The following is a 19,319-nucleotide window of genomic DNA, read 5'->3' as shown; positions in this document are numbered from 1 at the left end:
TGTTCTTGTAAAAAAAGACACCAAAGAACTTGCTCTCTTTTTCTCCCCACTCACTCTCTGTACTCCCACAAGAAAGAGGTCATGTGAGGTGGTAGACCCTACAAGCCAAGAGAAGAGGTCTCAAGATGAAACCAACCTGTCAGCGTCTTGATTTTAGACCTCCCAGCCTCTAAAACAGTGAAAAATAAATTTCCGTTGTCTAAGTCACCCAATTTGGTATTTTGTTATGGCAGCCTGAGTAGATTAAGATGCCTTTAAAGGAATATTGTTTAAGGGAGATAATCAGAAGTCATTTTGATGCCATGGGGTGATCATACTGGATTGAAAAGTAACATGTGGCCATAAGTAGTGATACTGATTTTCTTGTGTAACTCCTGAAGTGTCTCTGAAGCACATCTCAAAGGAGAAGCATCAAAATTCTGTTGTGTGCAATTATTGAAATTACTGTGGCTTACCTTAATAATGGCATTTAAGAGAAAAAATTAATTTGGCTACATATGATATATTTGTTTTTTAAAAGGTCTTTGTACAGCCACACCTACTAGAATATTAATGGAAATTTAATTATATAAGTAAAGCAAAGAACACATTAACATATTTCACTTTTTGTATACTTACTATTTTAATACATAGGTAATGTATTTTGCTCATTCCTTCAACAAAAATTGGATACTGACCTTGAGCCAAGCATATATCAAAGTGCAATAGACATAAATGCAAGAATAGATATTCTCTTTAAAAGAATTTACACCATGAATAAATAATCTTTTAGAATTAGGGAATCCAAAGGTTAAACAAAAACATACATTTCCCAGAAGAAAAAACATGATAGAACATGTTATCATGCAGTTATAATGTTTTTCAAAGAAATGACTCTGAAACTTTTGTAAAATATGTTTTATGGCCAGACAAAATATGACTGAAAAATAAATACCTTAGTGAGATATTTATCAAATCGCAATTTACTGTATTAACTATTGTATCCATCAATGTGATGAACAGTCCAAATTAGTAATCAAATCTTATTCTAAATTAACTTCTTTTAAAATAATAAATTTTGAACTTTCATAGGCCATGTGTTTCTTAAAGTCTGTCATTTTCTTCACAATAATCAAAATATAAAATCTCAGAATTATTACATTACATCAGAGAAACATTTTAATTGCAACAAATTATATTTCTTAAATTTTTCTGTTAAATTGTTCAAGGAATGAATAGGATCTTCTCATTTAGTGATTAGGATGGTCTAGTTTTTTTCAGTAAAGTGATTTTTTTCAGTGAGGTGTTTTCTTTGTAGATGTTGTCATGTTCATAGCAGTATTCATGAACAGGCAACCGACTGTCTGTGGGTCCGCCTATAAGAATCTGTGATATAAATGTAAAATTGAATACAACTGAACATGAATATTCATGAATATGCATGCTATCAAGGAAATGAAACATATAGAATCTATATTTTTAAGTAATATTTGGAAATGTTCCTAATTATAAACATAATATTTTCACATAATTAAACCTTCCCTTAATTCACAGGCAACAACGTTTAAAAAGTCAGACATTTTATTGCTTCCGTTACATTTAGCATTTGTGTGCAACACTCCTGGAGAAAGTGCTAGAAAAGTTAGCAAGAAAAGATGGGTTCATATGATTGACATTTACTTTCCCTTATTCCCACTGTTTCTCATTTTGTTTGAAGATAGTCACATATCACCCCTTTCCTGAAATGAAATATGGTAGAATACAGGATCTATTCATAAACATGACATTTGTTGATGAAATAACTTTGCCACTTAATCTTAATTACAAGTTAACATTTTTAATGGATCAGTTCAATCGTTCAGCCATGTGCAACTCTTTGCAACCCAATGGACTACAGCATGCCAGGCTCTGTCCATCACCAACTCCCAAATCGTGCTCAAACTCATGTCCATCGAGTTAGTGATGCCATCCAACCATCTCACCCTCTGTCATCCCCTTCTCCTGCCTTCAGTCTTTCCTACCATCAGGGTCTTTTCCAATGTGTCAATTCTTTGCATCAGATGGCCAAAGTTTTGGAGTTTAGCTTCAGCATCAGTCCTTCCAATGAATATTTAGGACTGATTTCCTTTAGGATGGGTTTCCCTGGTAGCTCACCTGGTAAAGAATCTGCCTGCAATGCAGGAGACCCCAGTTCAGTTCCTGGGTTGGGAAGATCCCCTGGAGAAGTGAATAGCTACCCACTCCAGTATTCTTGCCTGGAGAATTCCATGGACAGAGGAGCATGGCAGGTTACAATCCCTGGGATCACAATTGGATAAGACTGAGTGATTTTCACTTTCACTTTTAATGAATACCAGCTCATTTTCTAAAAGACCTCATTCTATTGTTGACAATATAAATGTTATAATGATTTTAATTTATAAATTTCATACAGTTAAAAAATAATTAAACCTTTTATTTGATAGTAACAAGAAAAGTCATATTCGCTTAGGTCTCTGGCTCACTGAGTCTAGCAGTTTATGATCCTGCTCTGCATGTTTCGTGTATTCTTCCTTTTGATTACATTTTTAGTACTAGGCCAAGGAAGCTATTTCATCAAGTTTTGCACATGTTCTTTGATAGATTCTTAAGTTATGTATGATTAAAATAGCTTTAAGATTTAAATGATCAAAAATTGGGGAAATGCCTGCTAATACACTATTTTTGTAAGTCCTTTGTCAGTCCTCCTTAAAGCAAAATTCAGGGCTAAATGAAACTATTACTGAAAATACTTGGATGACTTTATTGGAATAGCTATATCTGTATAATAAAGCTGGGCTTATTGTTTCCTTGACAAGGTTTTTCTCCAAATATAATGATGGATTTTAGTTTTAAATTCACTCATCAGGACAAGCACTAAAACCTAAAAATCCATTAATCAGTGGTTCCACTGCTTGTTCAATTTACCAATCCTGATGTAATAAAAGAAACAGCACTTTTTGCCCCAAGTAAAGAAGGTCTTTGAAAATAAAACAGTCAAATTCTGGAAAGGGAATAAACAGGGTTTATCAGTCTTTCAAACCAGATTTGCCTGTTGGCTCCATTACTAGTATTTATAATTTCTCTTATAATGACCAATAATAGAAGAATGAGAACAAGTGAAGAGAAATATGAATATATAATTAGTTTCAGTATAGCAATGAATACTTAACATTGTAAATATGGTTTTTTATGAGATGTATATGCAGATGATATGCAGGTATTGCAATAAGACTGACTTCTGGTGAAATCCCAATACAGGCCTCTGTAGAAGTCTGATTTCAGATCTTCTTCTCAGATCCAAACATCTAGGGCTCTAACCCCCACCCACTTTGAACAGACAAGCTCCACTTTCTAAAAATCTGTTTCCTATAAAGGGTTGTGAATAAGATCTTCTTAAACCTCAAACCAACAGAAGAAAATACCTGATCTCGCTTTAGTGGCTTGGATGAGATTCTCTTCATCCTCATCACAGCTATCATAGTTACACTGTTGGAGGACTGTCTCTGACTGGCTTTCAGTTTGATTTGCATCTGTCTGCTTGTCGAAGCTTCGAAGTGCAACAAGACGGTGATGGATGGCTGCATGCATACGTCCTGTGTCTTTGGCACTGGCCTACAAGAGGTAAATTAAATTTGTTAAGAATATAAATAACTCAGTGATAGCCACACTTTACAAATTTGTAATCTTTCACTTTGAATAAGGAAAGAATTATATGACACAAATCTAGAATGTAAATAAGCCTAGAAACAAAAGGGTAAAGAGCCAATTCATCTTGAACAAAATTGAATCCTAACATAGATAATTGGATAAGAGGTCCCAATCTGTGCCTTTTAAACTGAGAAAATGAAATTTTGTGATTTGAAGTTTATATTTGAATTTGTTTGTTAAGACCATTCTTCCTCCAAACTATGTTACAGTGTAGAAAATTAGAGAGTTAGAGGGGGGAAAAAAAGACTTTCATTTCCTTTACATCACTTGCTTAGACAGCCCTGAAAGCTGCATTTGGTGGTTTAGTCACTAAGTCGCCCCCAGGCTCTTCTGTCCATGGGGTTTTCCAGTCAAGAATACTGGGGTGGGTTGTCATTTTCTTCTCCAGGGTATACAGGGGATCTTCCTGACCCAGGGTTGGGACCAGAGTCTCCTGCATTGCAGGCAGATTCTTTACTGACTGAGCCCCCTGGGAAGCAAGCTGCGTGGCTCCACAGAAAGCTCATTCAAATGGTCTATGATGTTGTACCATAAATACATCAGAGGTCGTTGCTTTCTACACTTTTCTATTTTTCCTTTTCAATACTTTTTCTATTTTTACTTTTGCTATTAATATAAAAAATAATGGTGAGAATAACATTGGTATAACATTCACTGTTGTTATATTTTTATTTTTTTCAATCCTTATAATAAAACTGTAGGTTAATTATTTAACAATAATTTATTTGCTAATTTTTATATTAATGAAAGCATATAGTACAGATATTAAATAAATACTTGTTTCGCTTTCCCTTTACAGATAAGAAAATTATGGCTCAGAAATGCACAGCTTGTCTGAATCTACACAGCTAGTTGACGGATTGGCTGGGACTTGGTTTTTGTCATCAAAGTCAGCACTCCTTAAGTTAACATGTCAGTGGCTTACATTTTTGGATCTTTTCACAGTTTCAAAGAAAATCTGGGAAAAGTTTTCTCTTTGCTAATCTTTCGAAGAGCTACCAAATATTTCAAAGCCAAGAACTGAGGAGTGAACCAACTACATGCCAACTTTTTGGGAGAAGAGTCTTAAATATAGTTTTTTGTTAGTATGTTGCTAAGCTGCCTTAATTATTTTTAGGGAAAAAGTACAAATGAAATAAAATACTTTTGTGTCTCATATTGATTTAGATATATAGCAGGTGTTGAGTAAATATTTGTTGACTTTTCACTAATTTAATTTTTTATATTACGTGAAGTGAAAGTCGCTCAGTCGTGTCCGACTCTTTGCAACCCCATGGACTATACAGTTCATGGAATTCTCTAGGCCAGAATACTGGAATGGGTAGCCTTTCCCTTCTCCAGGGGATCTTCCCAACACAGGGATCGAACCCAGGTCTCCCTCACTGCAGGTGGCTTCTTTACCAGCTGAGCCACAAGGGAAGCCAAAGGTATAATTTTTCTTCAGTAAGTTAATTAACAAAAAATATTGAGAGAGTATTTGTAATTGAAACATAAATACTGTCCTGCTGCCTTGATTTTTTTTTTTACATTAAAATTTAAATGTCTTTCACTGGTGTAGAGTGTGTATATATACATATATATGCATATTGCCAAATTCATTCATGTATTTTCATTCAAGAAATTCAGAACAAGAAGTAAAAACACAATGATATATATTTTTTGAACAAATCTCCAAAGCTTAAAAAATTTTTCCAGGAAGTACCATAAGAAAATGCTAGTGAGAATGAAAATAGGTTCAGTCTTTATAGAGATAAATTTGTTAAGACAGTCAAAACCTTTTCCCAAGAAAAATAACATGTATGTACATAGAGGATTCTTTGCAGAATTTATAATAATGAACACATTGAATTACTTAAGTATTTAACAAAGCGGAATTAGTGGAAATAATTATGGCATATAATAGAATAAATTATTTTCACCTATAAAAGAATTCTTGAATGGACTACAATTTAATAACAGAAAACACTCATTTTCATTGATAAGTGAAAAAGTTACATATGTGTATTTCACAATCAAATGTTAGCTATTTAATCTTCTCCATCAGTTTATCAAGTACATTGTCTTCCATTGGCAGATGAGTAAAATCAGGCTGAGGACGGTTAAATTACTTGTCTGAAAGTCATACAGTATGTACAATATGGTACGTGTATATATAAATGTACCCACACATATATATATATTATAACATAAATACATATTATAAAACTAAAATATAATACAAGACCAAAATGTTAATAGTGACCATCTCTAGGAGTGGAATTTGGGGTGATTTTTATTGCATTTTGTTTGCTAATATCTAAAAATTACCCTACAGTTTAAAAAGTCAGAATAAGCCAGATATTGAGCAGCAGAATCTAGTCATAGTTTAATCTAATCTAATCATAGTCTCAGTATCAGACTTGGTCTCAGACAGGGTGCTTTAGCCATTCAAAGCCAGGGGCATCTGGTCTAGCAGAGTATCCAATATTATCTGCCTAAATGGTAAACAGGGTTTAGGCATTTTACTCTAAGATTTCAATACTCAACATCACTTATGCCTAACAGTGCACTAAAATCTTTGGTTTTTCACCAGTGGCCTCTTGCCAACTTTTTTTTACCATTATTATGTGGAAGCCAGTTTACTTGTATTATCATCTTCTACCTGAGTCACTTGGATACTCAGGCTTCTCACATCTTCTGATTCTCAGCATGCAGGGGATATCCAGCCTTTTTTCTCACCTGACTCATGTCAGCTTTGTCTTTTTTGCCTGGATCTTATATTTGAGGTCAAGCATTCCTGCTGCCAGGATAGCTTAAGCTGTTGTGAACCTGTTACCTTGGAGATTGACTCAAGTCCAGAATTGGAAATTGCTATTGGACTGGTTCTTTTAACTTGCTAGCCCTGTGTTTTTCCATTTCTCACTGGTTCCTTTCCAGTGATCTCAAAGCCTCAATTTCAGCACACAGTGTAAGCACTGGGGTGTGGATTATGCTGGCCTCCTAGGAGCCAATCCTGACAGTAGTATCTCTGGTAATTTAGTAAGATTCCTGACATAATTTTAACAGTAAAGAAAAATGGAGACATTTGAAAGCATATACCAATACAGCTGTCTTAAGACTAGTACCAATTGACTACTTTAAATTGATGTTAATCTCTAAACTTCATATCAAATTTAGGTCTGGTATAGACTGGCATGCTGCAGTCCATGGGGTCGCAAAGAGTTGGACACGACTGAACAACTGAACTGAACTGAACTGATTAGACTATGCTATGCTATGCTAAGTCACTTCAGTCGTGTCCGATTCTGTGTGACCCCATAGACGGCAGCCCACCAGGCTCCCCCATCCCTGGGATTCTCTAGGCAAGAACACTGGAGTGGGCTGCCATTTCCTTCTCCAATGCAGGAAAGTGAAAAGTGAAAGTGAAGTCGCTCAGTCGTGTCCGAATCTTAGCGACCCCATGGACTGCAGCCTAACAGGCTCCTCCGTCCATGGGATTTTCCAAGCAAGAGTACTGGAGTGGGGTGCCATTGCCTTCTCCGGATTAGACTATAAACAACCATAATAAATGGCTGATTTTTTGCCAGTGGTACAGGTTAGTACAATAAAATGAAAAAAAAATTAGTGACTGCAGAAATCTATAAATATAGTAGGATAATCCTCTATCACTGAAATTTGTCACTTACCTGAATTAAAAACACTTTGACGTTACAGTCTTCTAAATCAGTAGCTGTTATTTGTAAATTTTTGTGATTTGCTCTTTGAATCTCCATCTGAGCCCAGAGTTTGCTGTTGAGAATCAGCCTCAGGCTGCCTTGATTGCGCATAACTAAAATAGGAAGGTGAATTTATCAGGCTTTAGAACAGTTGATTCCTTAGCCTTTCAGAGGAATTTGCCATTATGAAAGCAAATAAATCTGGTAGTTGTTTTTCAGACTCTGTTTTCACTACTAAATTGAAATTTAATTGACTAGATTATAATTTGGTTTCCAAACTGAGCTTTTATTTTGTTGGAAGACTCTAGCTTAAGTGCTAAAAATGCAATATTCTTTCACTGTAATATTTTAAAATGGTTAAATTTTAGAATTCCATTGAGGACCTAATGGTGAGAAGAATATTTACCCAAGAATTGCTCACAATGGACAAAACTTGAAGCATTCAAAAAATGAAATTACTTAAATGATGGTACAGCTATTGAAGATATTATGACCTCATTAAGAATACTGAAAAAAGGTAATTATTAATGTGGAAAGATGACCATGGTATACTATATAAAAGAAAAAAATCAGAGAGGAATATAAACACCATGTATCACAAATTTTTCAATGTTGTGTATACATTAGTAGCAGTGTTAGTCACTCAATTGTGTCCAACTCTTTGTTACTCCATGGACTGTAGCCTGCCAGGCTCCTCTCTCCCTGGAATTCTCCAAGCAGAATACTGGAGTGGATTGTCATGCCCTTCTCCAGGGGATCTTCCCAACCCAGGGATTGAACCCAGGTCCCCTGCATTGCAGGCAGATTTTTTTACCATTTGAGCTACCCAGAGAGCCCCACATTCACTGTATACAAAGTCCTTAAGGATATATTTTGTTAGCAAAGGCTAGCTACTACAGGAAGACAGGCCTATGAGTAATTTAATTTTTTTTTTCCTTTTTGTCAGTCTATATTTTCTGTCTTCTGTAATGGACATGTATTACCAGTATAGTTTTTTTGTTTTTTTTTTAAACTTTACATAATTGTATTAGTTTTGTTTTTAAAAAGTTGTTTTGTCCATTTTTTGGCAGGTAGTGGAAAGAGAGAAATTAAACCAGAGTAGAAAACAACTAATACCTGCCTTGGGAATTATACTTAGGTCATTTAGAAACCTGTTTCCCCATGATCCTACTCTCTTAGTCTGAATTCTATTTCTTACTCCCTTCTTGAGCTTGATATCTGAAACTCAACAAATATCCATTTACCAGCTTCTACTTGTAGTCTCCCCACAAGCTTTGACTGTTTAATATTGACCAGTAAACCCATCCCTGCCCAGATCTCTGCCTGTGCTCATTTTCAGTTTGGACCTCTGAACAATGCCCAGTGTGTCTCTTGGATGCCAGAAACCTCCTCAACCTTGCAGTGTGGCTGACCAGATTCTGACCAACACTCTGCCTACAAGATTCGATAACTACACACCTTTGTTTACTTAGAAATTGACCTTTCATCCCAACCCACATTCTGTACTTAGAATGCCAAGAATGAATTACAGGACAAATACTCTCTTTAGAAAAACTATTCCACTTCAAAACTAAATCCATCATATTCCTTTAAATAATAATGAGATCACTATTTAGGTGTGTGCTGGGCTGGTCAAAGGTGCTTTATGTGCATTTTCTCACTGAATTCTCACACTCACTCACTAATTCATGGACTTGCTGTTATCTGCATTTTTAACTGATGCAACTAGAGTAGAAGGAGATTAAGTAATTTATCCAAGGTCACTAGTTAGTAATGGAGCCAGACTTGGAAACGGTGTGGTCTGACGTCAGAGCCTCCTTTAAACAGGAAGCTCCTATAGTACCTTAAAAATAATATTGTGTTCAGCAGTCTAATCTATTGACACATAACACACCTCCAGAAAATGATGTGTATCTATATTGGGAAATCTTCCCTGAAAATTAGTGACTTGCTTTACAAAATGATTCCTTACTTAATCTTGACTGGAATGTTCCGCAATCACTGCGTGCTGTGTCATTCAGTCTCAAAGCTCCTCTGCCCCTTTCAGTCCAGGACTGTGTTGTTTTGTTGAATCTAAAAAGCTTGCAGTTGATCTAAAGGAAATTTTTTTTTAATGTCAAAATATGAAACATTTTTCAAAGTGATTTCTTTCCTATGCTATAACACTTTTATCTGATATCTTATCAGGATAGCCTTTGTTAATGATTTCTAAACCAGCTTTAAAATTTTATTTAGTTTCTAAAACAATAAAATTTTTGAATAGTTCAAACATTAAAAAGCAAAAAGATGTACAAAGTGAAAAGTAGCTCCACCAATACTAGTTCCCATCTACCAATTTTCACGCCCTACAACAGTTGATCACTGTTGCTAAATATTTTGTTTATCCTTCTAGAGATATTTGTATGTATATGCATGTCAATATGTATATATTTTCCTGTTTTTTTCTATAAATGGTAGAATACATATGTCTGCATCTTGCCTTTTCACTTAACGATTATCTATGTATACCAACTTTTAAATTAAACAGTGTTATTTGAATCAGGTAATTTATCTGAAAATTAAGAAATCATGGAACTATTTGTATGCTTTAAAAATTTTAATAAATATAGCATCAGAACTAGGATGTGATACCACAGAGTACCATACTATAATTTAATGCTTACCAGTGGCTCTCAAATACTACTGCGTACAAAAATCCCCTAGATGACTTGTTAAAAATATAACATGTCAGGGCGTCACCCCTAGTGACTACTTCAGTGAATCTGGGATTAATCTGATCTGAGAGTTATGCTGTGAGACACACTTGTACAGTAAATGTATCAGTAGATCAAGGGGGAAGAAAACAGGAATGAAGAGAGTTTGGGGTAAAGCAGATGGAGAAAGCCTAAGGGAAATCTGTGCTTTGTTGAACATGATTGAGGTGTAGTAATTACATTTCATATGCCAAGACTGATATCTACACCACTCATGGTTCAAATCCTATGCTGCTGCTACTAAGTCACTTCAGTCGTGTCCAACTCTGTGCAACCCCACAGACGGCAGCCCACCAGGCTCCCCCGTCCCTGGGATTCTCCAGGCAAGAACACTGGAGTGGGTTGCCATTTCCTTCTCCAATGCGTCAAAGTGAAAAGTGAAAGTGAAGTCGCTCAGTCATGTCCGACTCTTAGCGACCCCATGGACTGCAACCCACCAGGCTCCTCCATCCATGGGATTTTCCAGGTAAGAGTACTGGAGTGGGGTGCCATTGCCATCTCCTATGTGTGATACTATATACCACATCTTTGAAATTCTTGATTCGTGTGCAATTCAAAACTTACTTAAAAGAACTTTTAGGATAAACAAGGTCCTACTATATAGCACAGAAAGAACTATAGTCAATATCCTGAGATAAACCATAATAGAAAATAATATAAAAAAGAAAATGTATATATGTATGAGTCACTTTTCTATACAGCAGAAATTACCTCCACATCGTAAACCAACTTTACTTCAATTTAAAAAAGAGCTTTTAAAGGAAAAAGAAAATTTTTATTATCTTGAACTGAAATCAGTTTATCTCTCTGCATTTTTAATGTTCAGTGTAAATAAAATTTTAAACCATTTGATAATAACTGATAAAAAGCTGATATGAAAAGTATAAAATATAGGTCTGGAGTTACTTTAAGACTGAGTCCTTGGCTGTCTTCTTTCTAAGGGACTAATATGAATGTGAAGCCTGTAATCCATTTTCCTGCAAATTACACACACAAATGTAAGAATACAACAAAATATTGGTTTAATATTTGAAAGCCTCAAACATTTTAATTTTAACAGCCAGGTCTTAATGAAAACTATACTTCTGCCTTTATCTTTAAAGTTGTCTCTGTTGAGGGTAACTTTATTCCAGAAAGAGCAATAACACAATATACAGACCTCTAACACATTGTGTTCTGCCTCCTCCCCTGTTATAACATCAATTTTCTCCAGCAAACATTTTGGTGATGGTTTAAAAGAGAAAGCAGTAGCTGATTCAATTAGGGATATATTTTCAATAGTGTCTGTTCCTAAGAGAAAATAGGGGGAAAGAACACGTAAAATGCCCCATTTTATCCACTGTGAAAGTTTTTTTTTTGCCCCTGTTAACATGCACGTCTCCTTAGCTTTTTATAACAATGACTGCTTCCAAAAAATCAAACTGCTCGTGTTTAGGCATATCTCTTCAATGATCCCCCATATCATGAAGTCCAAAAATTATGGAGGCTTTTATATCATGTAACCAAATTTATATGCTTTAATCTTCACCAAAGATTTTAAACAGTGGATTTTGGCTTTTGTATTTTACAGATATTAAACAAATGACATGGAAAAACAGGAAATATACTAGTTGAATCAGATGTTTTACAAATGAAATAATTCTTACTTGAGTTTGGAGAGTTGATAGGAATTTTTAGAGTGAATTTGAATGGTTTTTCCTTGATGTATAAATCACTTTCAAGTTGAGGCTGAGTGAGTTTTTGAGTACCCTAGGTGGAAGAAAAAGATGTCTTGCTTAATTTTATCTCCATATATTTGCAGTAACCCAAGAGATACTTTTGTTCTTCTGTCTCAATGTGGCAAACAAACCCAACAGCTCTGTTTTTGTTTTGGGATCCTCTTGTGCTGAATGGGAACTCCTCCCCATTGTTAGAAAACCTTGGTTCTGATCTAAGGAAACAATCTGGTTACCACCAGCCTGCTTCAGGTGGCATCTAGTTCCAGGGACAATGGGAAACCTTTCAGAGACCCACAAGGAGGTAGCAGCTGTTCCAAGCTAGCACTACGACAACCTAATGCCTTGAAGGAAGTGCAACTGATGTCACTCTTTCAAATTATTTCAGTATTCCCAACAGTCCCTTCTTTCTATCCATTTAATGTAAAAAATTAAAAAGTTGTCCAAAGAACCCACTAGCTGTCTCATCAGATCATCATTACAGAATGAATCCTAACTTTTCCTCTGACACAGCAATCGCTTTTAAGGCTGCACACCTGGGGCTTTTGCACATGTGTTGTAATGGACACCTGCGTGAAAAAAAAGACCAAGTAATTGCCAGGATATTTACAACCTCCCACACAGTGCTTGTATAGCTCCCTGCAGAACAGGGAGAATTGAAGGATACTTCAGAGCTTAGTTTTATATCTTTTCCCTTATGAATCAAGATTCTTTCATTTTCTTTAACTGGGCCTCAGGATAATCTGTTAAAATTGGTAGAGATGGGTATAATTATTTCCATTTTAAGAAAACAGAAACTAAAGCACAGAAAGTCTAATGACTCACTCTAAAAGCACATAACCAGCAAACAAATCAGGAGGCATCATGGCCTTCAAATCATAGGGCCACAGGATTACAGGATTAACTAAAGGACAAACACAGGTGATCTCTTATAGCTCCTGCCATCCTAGAATGTTATCCACTTAAGAAGACAGGAAGCTCAGGTTCCTTTGTAAGCCAGCCTTGAAGTGCTCATAGGGAATGCACACAGGTACCTACCTCCTCACGCCAAATTTATAATCCCCATCGTCGTTCATTTGTACTGGTATCTCTCTCTCTCCCTTCTAGACTGTAGACAACTCTAGAGGACAAGGTCTTCTTTAGCTTTGTGTAACCAGGTGGTTTTCAATCCTGGCTGTACGTTCAAATCACTTGACATCTGACCTCACCCACTGAGATCCTGATCTAATCGGTTTGGGGAGATGACCAGGCATAAAAAGTCCTCTGAAGGCTTACCAGATGATTGTAATATGCCACCAAACTTGAGACCAGTGCCAATGCTTTATGTACCATAAAAACACAGATGGTGTGTTAACCATGTGTTAAGTGAGTCAAATGTTAAAGTTGATCCCATGAGGTTTGAAGAGTATTGTATTTGTGTCTGTGACATCTTACAAAAGCTATGACTAATCTAGAATAAATGTGCTTAAACATACTGCCTGCAACTTCATTTTGGAAGTTGGTCCATTCTGGTTCAAACCCAAAGATGTGGGTCAACAGCTCTAGGATTGCTGGAGCCGACCTTCATCTTGGGAGTGACAGAAAGGCACTGCTAAGTTGAAGAAGTGTGATGCTTCTCTTGGAATTGGGGTTGAGCCTGAGGCAGGTATAGAATAAGTGAGATCTTAAAAGTGACTGGTTTGATTAAAATCTTGGAATAAACAGACCTCATGAGTTGGTCCTTTTGTTATTCTGAGTCATAGCACAGGTTTTAAAATCTGTGCATCTTCCATGGGATTCTTCATGTAGCTAAAGCCCTAAGACAAAATAGCATCCTTGTCTTATCTCAGCTAAGATTCTGGTCTGGATGAAAGTGCAAAGAGTATTAAGATGTGTTGGGCCAAATAAAACCATGGGCATACTTGCTCCACAGCTTCCATTTGACTGTATAATTCCCCACTCTACATCTTGCTCTGTTTTAGAAACACAGCCTGCGGAGGACAAAGTAGCAACTGCCTCACACAGGAGGATTGTTGTTGTTTAGTCGCTCAGTCGTGTCTGACTCTGCTGTCAGACTCTGCTGACCCCATGTACTGTAGCCTGCCAGGTTCCTCTGTCCTTGGAAATTTCCAGGCAAGAATACTGGAGTAGGTTGCCATTTCCTCCTCCAGGGGATCTTCCTGTCCCAGGGATCAAACTCATGTCTCCTGCATTGGCAGGTGGATTCTTTACCACATGGGATGCCCCATGTAGGAGGATGCTTAAGGAAGATGGTAGTAATAGTCAGGTGGTTCCACTTGGCAAGTATATTCCCGTAGGCAAGTAAAATACTATGATTCCCTCCTACAGCTAGCAAGAAAAAAATCTGTCAGTGTAAAAACTTGAAGGGGAAGGTTGTGATTAATGAGAAAAAATGCAAATCATTTTAAATCCATCTTGTTATGAAAATGCTATTGAAAAACTATATTAAAATATCATGACCAATTGAGCTTACTTAACCATTGCATATAATTCTAGGATTTCCTTGGGTTCCTTTGATTTAATGCAAATCAAAGAAGTATTTAATATTTCTTATCAGTAATAATGTTATAATTAGACAATTCCCTTCCTCTGTGGGCTCTTGTCTATTATTCTAACAACTAGAACTTGCTTCCCAGGAGAATCTCTCCAGTTAAAGATAGGAAAATGTGCCTTTGAACTCAGTAGTTAAAAAGTATGCTCCAGTTTAACATTGTTTTAATTAATTTGCCTTTAGAAGTGACAGCTCTCTATATAGTAATAGAAACATTTGCCAAAATCTTACCAAAACTCTTTCTACCATGTTTTCTCCAAAAACGAAATCAGAACTGCAGCTTTTCATAGAATATTTATCTTCATTTGGTTGACATCTATGGAAAAGAAGTAAGCATTTGCTATTTTAAATGTAGTAGCAATGGATATAGCCATATTAAACCTTAGTGAAATAATCAGATGATTTAATAGATTTATGTAAAGCATAAAAACATCTGCTAACTTTTGTCTATCTGAAGTTAATGAGAAATGAAGGAAAAGATGAAATAGGTACTTCTGATGATGAAAGTCAAAATATCTGACAGCTGTTACAACACTGGCCAAGACCAGTGCAGAGAGGCTGTGTGATCAGCCGGGGAGCTGCCCAGTCATTATCTTTGTGCTTTTCCAGCGCTGACTCTCTGGTCTCCAGTCTCCACTCTCCTCTTCCCCAACTGGCCAGTGCTTTTAGCCATGCAAGGTCTAAGGGCAACAGCAAAGGCAATCTCTCTTCTCGGTTACACTTGAGTGTGCAGTGGTTCAGTTCAATTTTTACCTCCCAGAAACTTGAATGTTTAAAATGTTTTGCATAACGACAAACTCAAAGACATGCAGCCCTCTGTTGGCAGACATGCTTCAGGATCCCTACTGCACCCACAGCATGCACAGTAGGTAAGTGCTGAGGTACCTGTATGGGCTCCTGTCATGAGACCAGTATGTCCACAGCTAGTTGCATTCCTCTCTCAGATCAAACATGCCCCCATCACTGGCAATGCTAATAAATATTCACTTTCACTTTGCATATTTCTACTGCTTTCTTTGTTGTCTGTCCGATTTATGTTAATACATAATAATGCCAGAAATAATTTAAAAGAGGGAAAGAGAGAATACCAGGGGAAGAGGAGGAAAGGCTAATTGAGTAGCCAGATATTTAATGCCTAACTAAATAAAAAGTTTAGCTCTACCTAATTGAAACATTCTTACCCAAGTCAATGAATATTGTCTTACCCAAGACAATCCAATACCAGGACAATAATATACAAATACTAGAGACATTTTTAAAAGCATTTTAAACTTGTATTTTATAAAATCTCCTCTCAAGCAGAAATCTTAGCAATTTGTCTGTACAATGTCAGAAAATTATTTTCCATAAATAATTTTATTGACAAAAGAAAGAAAATGAAAGAACATTTCTATTTCCTCGTCGTTAACTTACCGTAGTGATGTAGTACCTAAAGCATTCTGATTAGTAGACAGCTGGATTGAAATTCTGGCATTTGGTAAGTTTTCACTTAGCAAATAGGAGTTCCCCTCATAAATCTGAAATAAAAAAAGTCCATCAAAAAGTTCATTTAAACTGCCTTTCTATATATAAGAGCATTAGACAAGGAAACAATAGCTATAGCTAAATTCTGTAGGCAAGAATACTGGAGTGGGTTGTCATTTCCTTCTCCAGGGGATCTTCCCATCCCAGGGATCGAACCCAGATCTCCTGCATTGCAGGCATATGCTTTAACCTCTGAGCCACCAAGGAAGCCTTAGCTATAGTTAAATGAATAGAAAACTTACTATGTTCAAGTACAGTCCTAAACATATTCTATACACTATCTCATATACTCCTCAAAACAACTCTCTACACTTTGTACTTCTATTATCCACACTTCAGGTGAGCAGACTGACCTAATACGCTTAAATAACGGTCAGAACTGGGCAATCAGAAGAGGGCTGACATTCAAACATCGGTCTGCCTAAAACCAAGGATTGTGCACTAGCATTCAGAAATCCCACCTTCTTTTGTTACTTTTACCTTTTTAGGCAGTGGACTTAAATCTCGTTTCTAGACTAGTTAATATGTGTTTCAGGACTATTTAGCCCATGGAAACCCCTAAGAGCTTCACCATGATTGCCACCCAATGTGAGGGGAAATTCCATCTCTTCCTCTAGAAACTTTTGGTGATCTAATTGGTCATTCCATCTGCTGTGTATATACATATGCACCTTATCTGCATTAATGTGTAAATGAAGGAGTGTGCAGTTTTAGAACTGGAAGGAACCCAGTAGTCTGATCTAGTGTCCTCAATGATTGTGGACATATCCCTTCCTCCACCAGGAATTTTCAAAGATGTTGCAAGGACGTTTAGTCTTTAAATAGGGTTGTTTCCACTTTAATTTTATATCAATCAAAAATAATTTTGAGTAGTTTTCCATATATAACAGAATTTGAAAGCTGAGAAATGTGTGTCAAGAGAGTATGTGTCATCGGTTAGCAAACAGCAAAGTACATGCTTATGACTCAGTCACTCAGATGATTTATCTGTCAGCCAAAATGGTAGTTTTAAACTCTTTAGGTTGCTTAGAATAGTTTATTAGGAATTTGTTATCTACAACAAGTAACCACTGATTAATGACAGAATGAAATAAAATTGCTCTAATTTAATATACAAATTTAAAAGGAACATAAAAATAAGGATTCTATAAAATTTACCTGGAGATCATTTTCACTGTATCTATACATTATATCATTGTGTCAGAATTCTGACATAGTGTCTTATACATAGCTTACCTTTAGATCTTCAAAAATCATTATTAAACAGAAAAAATTCAATGATGGGCATATCCAATTAGACTTTTCACCAATTAGGAATAAATTCTATTCATGCCCTAAATAAGTTATTTGAAAAGAAATTTTTGCAAATGATAGTCTAGTAATTTCTCTATGTTTTATTATTGAGGAAGAAAATACAGGAAATATATTAATAAATTTTATTTTAAAACCATGCAATGCAAGATCTTAAAAAAATCATGCCAAGGAATAAATATTAATCAGCTTTAGATATAATGTGTAAGTAAAAATTTTCATCTATAATTTATAGAACATGCTATTCCAAAATCAAATGCAATATAACATTTCAGAAATTAGTCAATACATCATAGTTTTTCTTATACACTTTAAAACAAATTAAACATGCATCACTTTTAAAATAGGTAAATAATTTATATAATATGGTGATTATTATACTTAAATGAAAATATTTAATAATATACTGATTTGACATTTTTAAATATTTTAATTTAAAATTACATATATAACATAAATGATTAAGTGATTTTTATTTATTTATTATTAATTTATTTATTTTAATTGGAGGCTATATACTTTATAATATTGTAATGGTTTTTGCCATACATTGACGTGAGTCAGCCATGGGTTTATATGTGTTCCCATCCTGAACCCCCCTCCCACCTCCCTTCCCATCCCATCCCTCTGGGTCATCCCTGTGCACCAGCCCTGAGCAACCTGTCTCATGCATCAAACCTGGACTGACGATCTCTTTCACATATGATATACATGTTTCAATGCCATTCTCCCAAACCACCCCACCCTCTCTCTCTCCCACAGGGTCCAAAAGACTGTTGCATACATCTGTGTCTCTTTTGCTGTCTCGCATACAGGGTTATCATTGCCATCTTTCTAAATTCCATATATATGCGTTAGTATACTGTATTGGTATTTTTCTTTCTGGCTTACTTCACTCTGTATAATAGGCTCCAGGTTCATCCACCTCATTAGAACTGATTCAAATGTATTCTTTTTAATGGCTGAGTAATACTCCATTGTGTATATGTACCACAGCTTTCTTATCCATTCATCTGCTGATGGACATCTAGGTTGCTTCCATGTCCTGGCTATTATAAACAGTGCTGCGATGAACACTGGGGTACACGTGTCTCTTTCCCTTCTGGTTTCCTCGGTGTGTATGCCCAGCAGTGGGATTGCTGGATCATAAGGCGGTTCTATTTCCAGTTTTTTAAGGAATCTCCACACTGTTCTCCATAGTGGCTGTACTAGTTTGCATTCCCACCAGCAGTGTAAGAGGGTTCCCTTTTCTCCACACCCTCTCCAGCATTTATTGCTTGTAGACTTTTGGATCGCAGCCATTCTGACTGGCGTGAAATGGTATCTTATTATGGTTTTGATTTGCATTTCTCTGATAATAAGTGATGTGGAGCATCTTTTCATGTGTTTGTTAGCCATCTGTATGTCTTCTTTGAAGAACTGTCTGTTTAGTTCTTTGGCCCATTTTTTGATTGGGTCATTTATTTTTCTGGAATTGCGCTGTAGGAGTTGCTTGTATATTTTTGAGATTAATTCTTTGTCAGTTGCTTCGTTTGCTATTATTTTCCCCCATCCTGAAGGCTATCTTTTCACTTTGCTTATAGTTTCCTTCATTGTGCTAAAGCTTTTAAGGTTAATTAGGTCCCATTTGTTTATTTTTGCTTTTATTTCCATTACTCTGGGAAGTGGGTCATAGAGGATCCTGCTGTGATTTATGTTGGAGAGTGTTTTGCCTATGTTTTCCACTAGGAGTTTTATAGTTTCTGGCCTTACGTTTAGATCTTTAATCCATTTTGAGTTTATTTTTGTGTATAGTGTTAGAAAGTGTTCTAGTTTCATTCATTTACAAATGGTTGACCAGTTTTCCCAGCACCACTGTTAAAGAGATTGTCTTTTCTCCATTGTATATTCTTTCTCCATTGTATATTCTTGCCTCCTTTGTCAAAGATAAGGTGTCCATAGGTGAAATGATTTTTAAAATTCAATGAGTCTCATGAAATCATAGCTTACAAATAAAAAGAATTGGAAATATAAAAATGTTGGCAAATGCTGACCAGATTCAACTCCCTCACTTCACTGATGA

The 19,319-nt window shown here is 35.9% G+C and overlaps 1 protein-coding gene and 1 long non-coding RNA gene across 2 annotated transcripts in view; one reads left to right on the top strand and one right to left on the bottom strand.

Moving 5' to 3' along the window:
* Positions 1-1,097: 1,097 nt before the first annotated feature.
* RANBP3L (RAN binding protein 3 like) overlaps positions 1,098-19,319 on the bottom strand; it is a 58,343-nt gene continuing 40,121 nt past the window's right edge. The window contains exons 8-15 of the mRNA XM_055554612.1: positions 15,836-15,939; positions 14,654-14,738; positions 11,803-11,905; positions 11,316-11,446; positions 9,376-9,496; positions 7,374-7,516; positions 3,423-3,612; positions 1,098-1,365 (exon numbers count right to left, since the gene is read on the bottom strand). Coding sequence (XP_055410587.1) covers positions 1,322-1,365; positions 3,423-3,612; positions 7,374-7,516; positions 9,376-9,496; positions 11,316-11,446; positions 11,803-11,905; positions 14,654-14,738; positions 15,836-15,939 — 921 coding nt within the window. The 3' untranslated portion in view covers positions 1,098-1,321. The remainder of the gene's footprint in view (positions 1,366-3,422; positions 3,613-7,373; positions 7,517-9,375; positions 9,497-11,315; positions 11,447-11,802; positions 11,906-14,653; positions 14,739-15,835; positions 15,940-19,319) is intronic.
* LOC129632878 (uncharacterized) lies at positions 3,489-4,864 on the top strand. The gene is made up of 2 exons (XR_008704725.1): positions 3,489-3,621; positions 4,508-4,864. It is a non-coding gene; the product is annotated as an uncharacterized LOC129632878 (long non-coding RNA).

The sequence above is a fragment of the Bubalus kerabau genome, chromosome 18 (assembly GCF_029407905.1).
Source record: "Bubalus kerabau isolate K-KA32 ecotype Philippines breed swamp buffalo chromosome 18, PCC_UOA_SB_1v2, whole genome shotgun sequence".
Lineage (NCBI taxonomy): Eukaryota > Metazoa > Chordata > Mammalia > Artiodactyla > Bovidae > Bubalus > Bubalus kerabau.
This window is presented reverse-complemented; position numbering and strand designations above follow the sequence as displayed.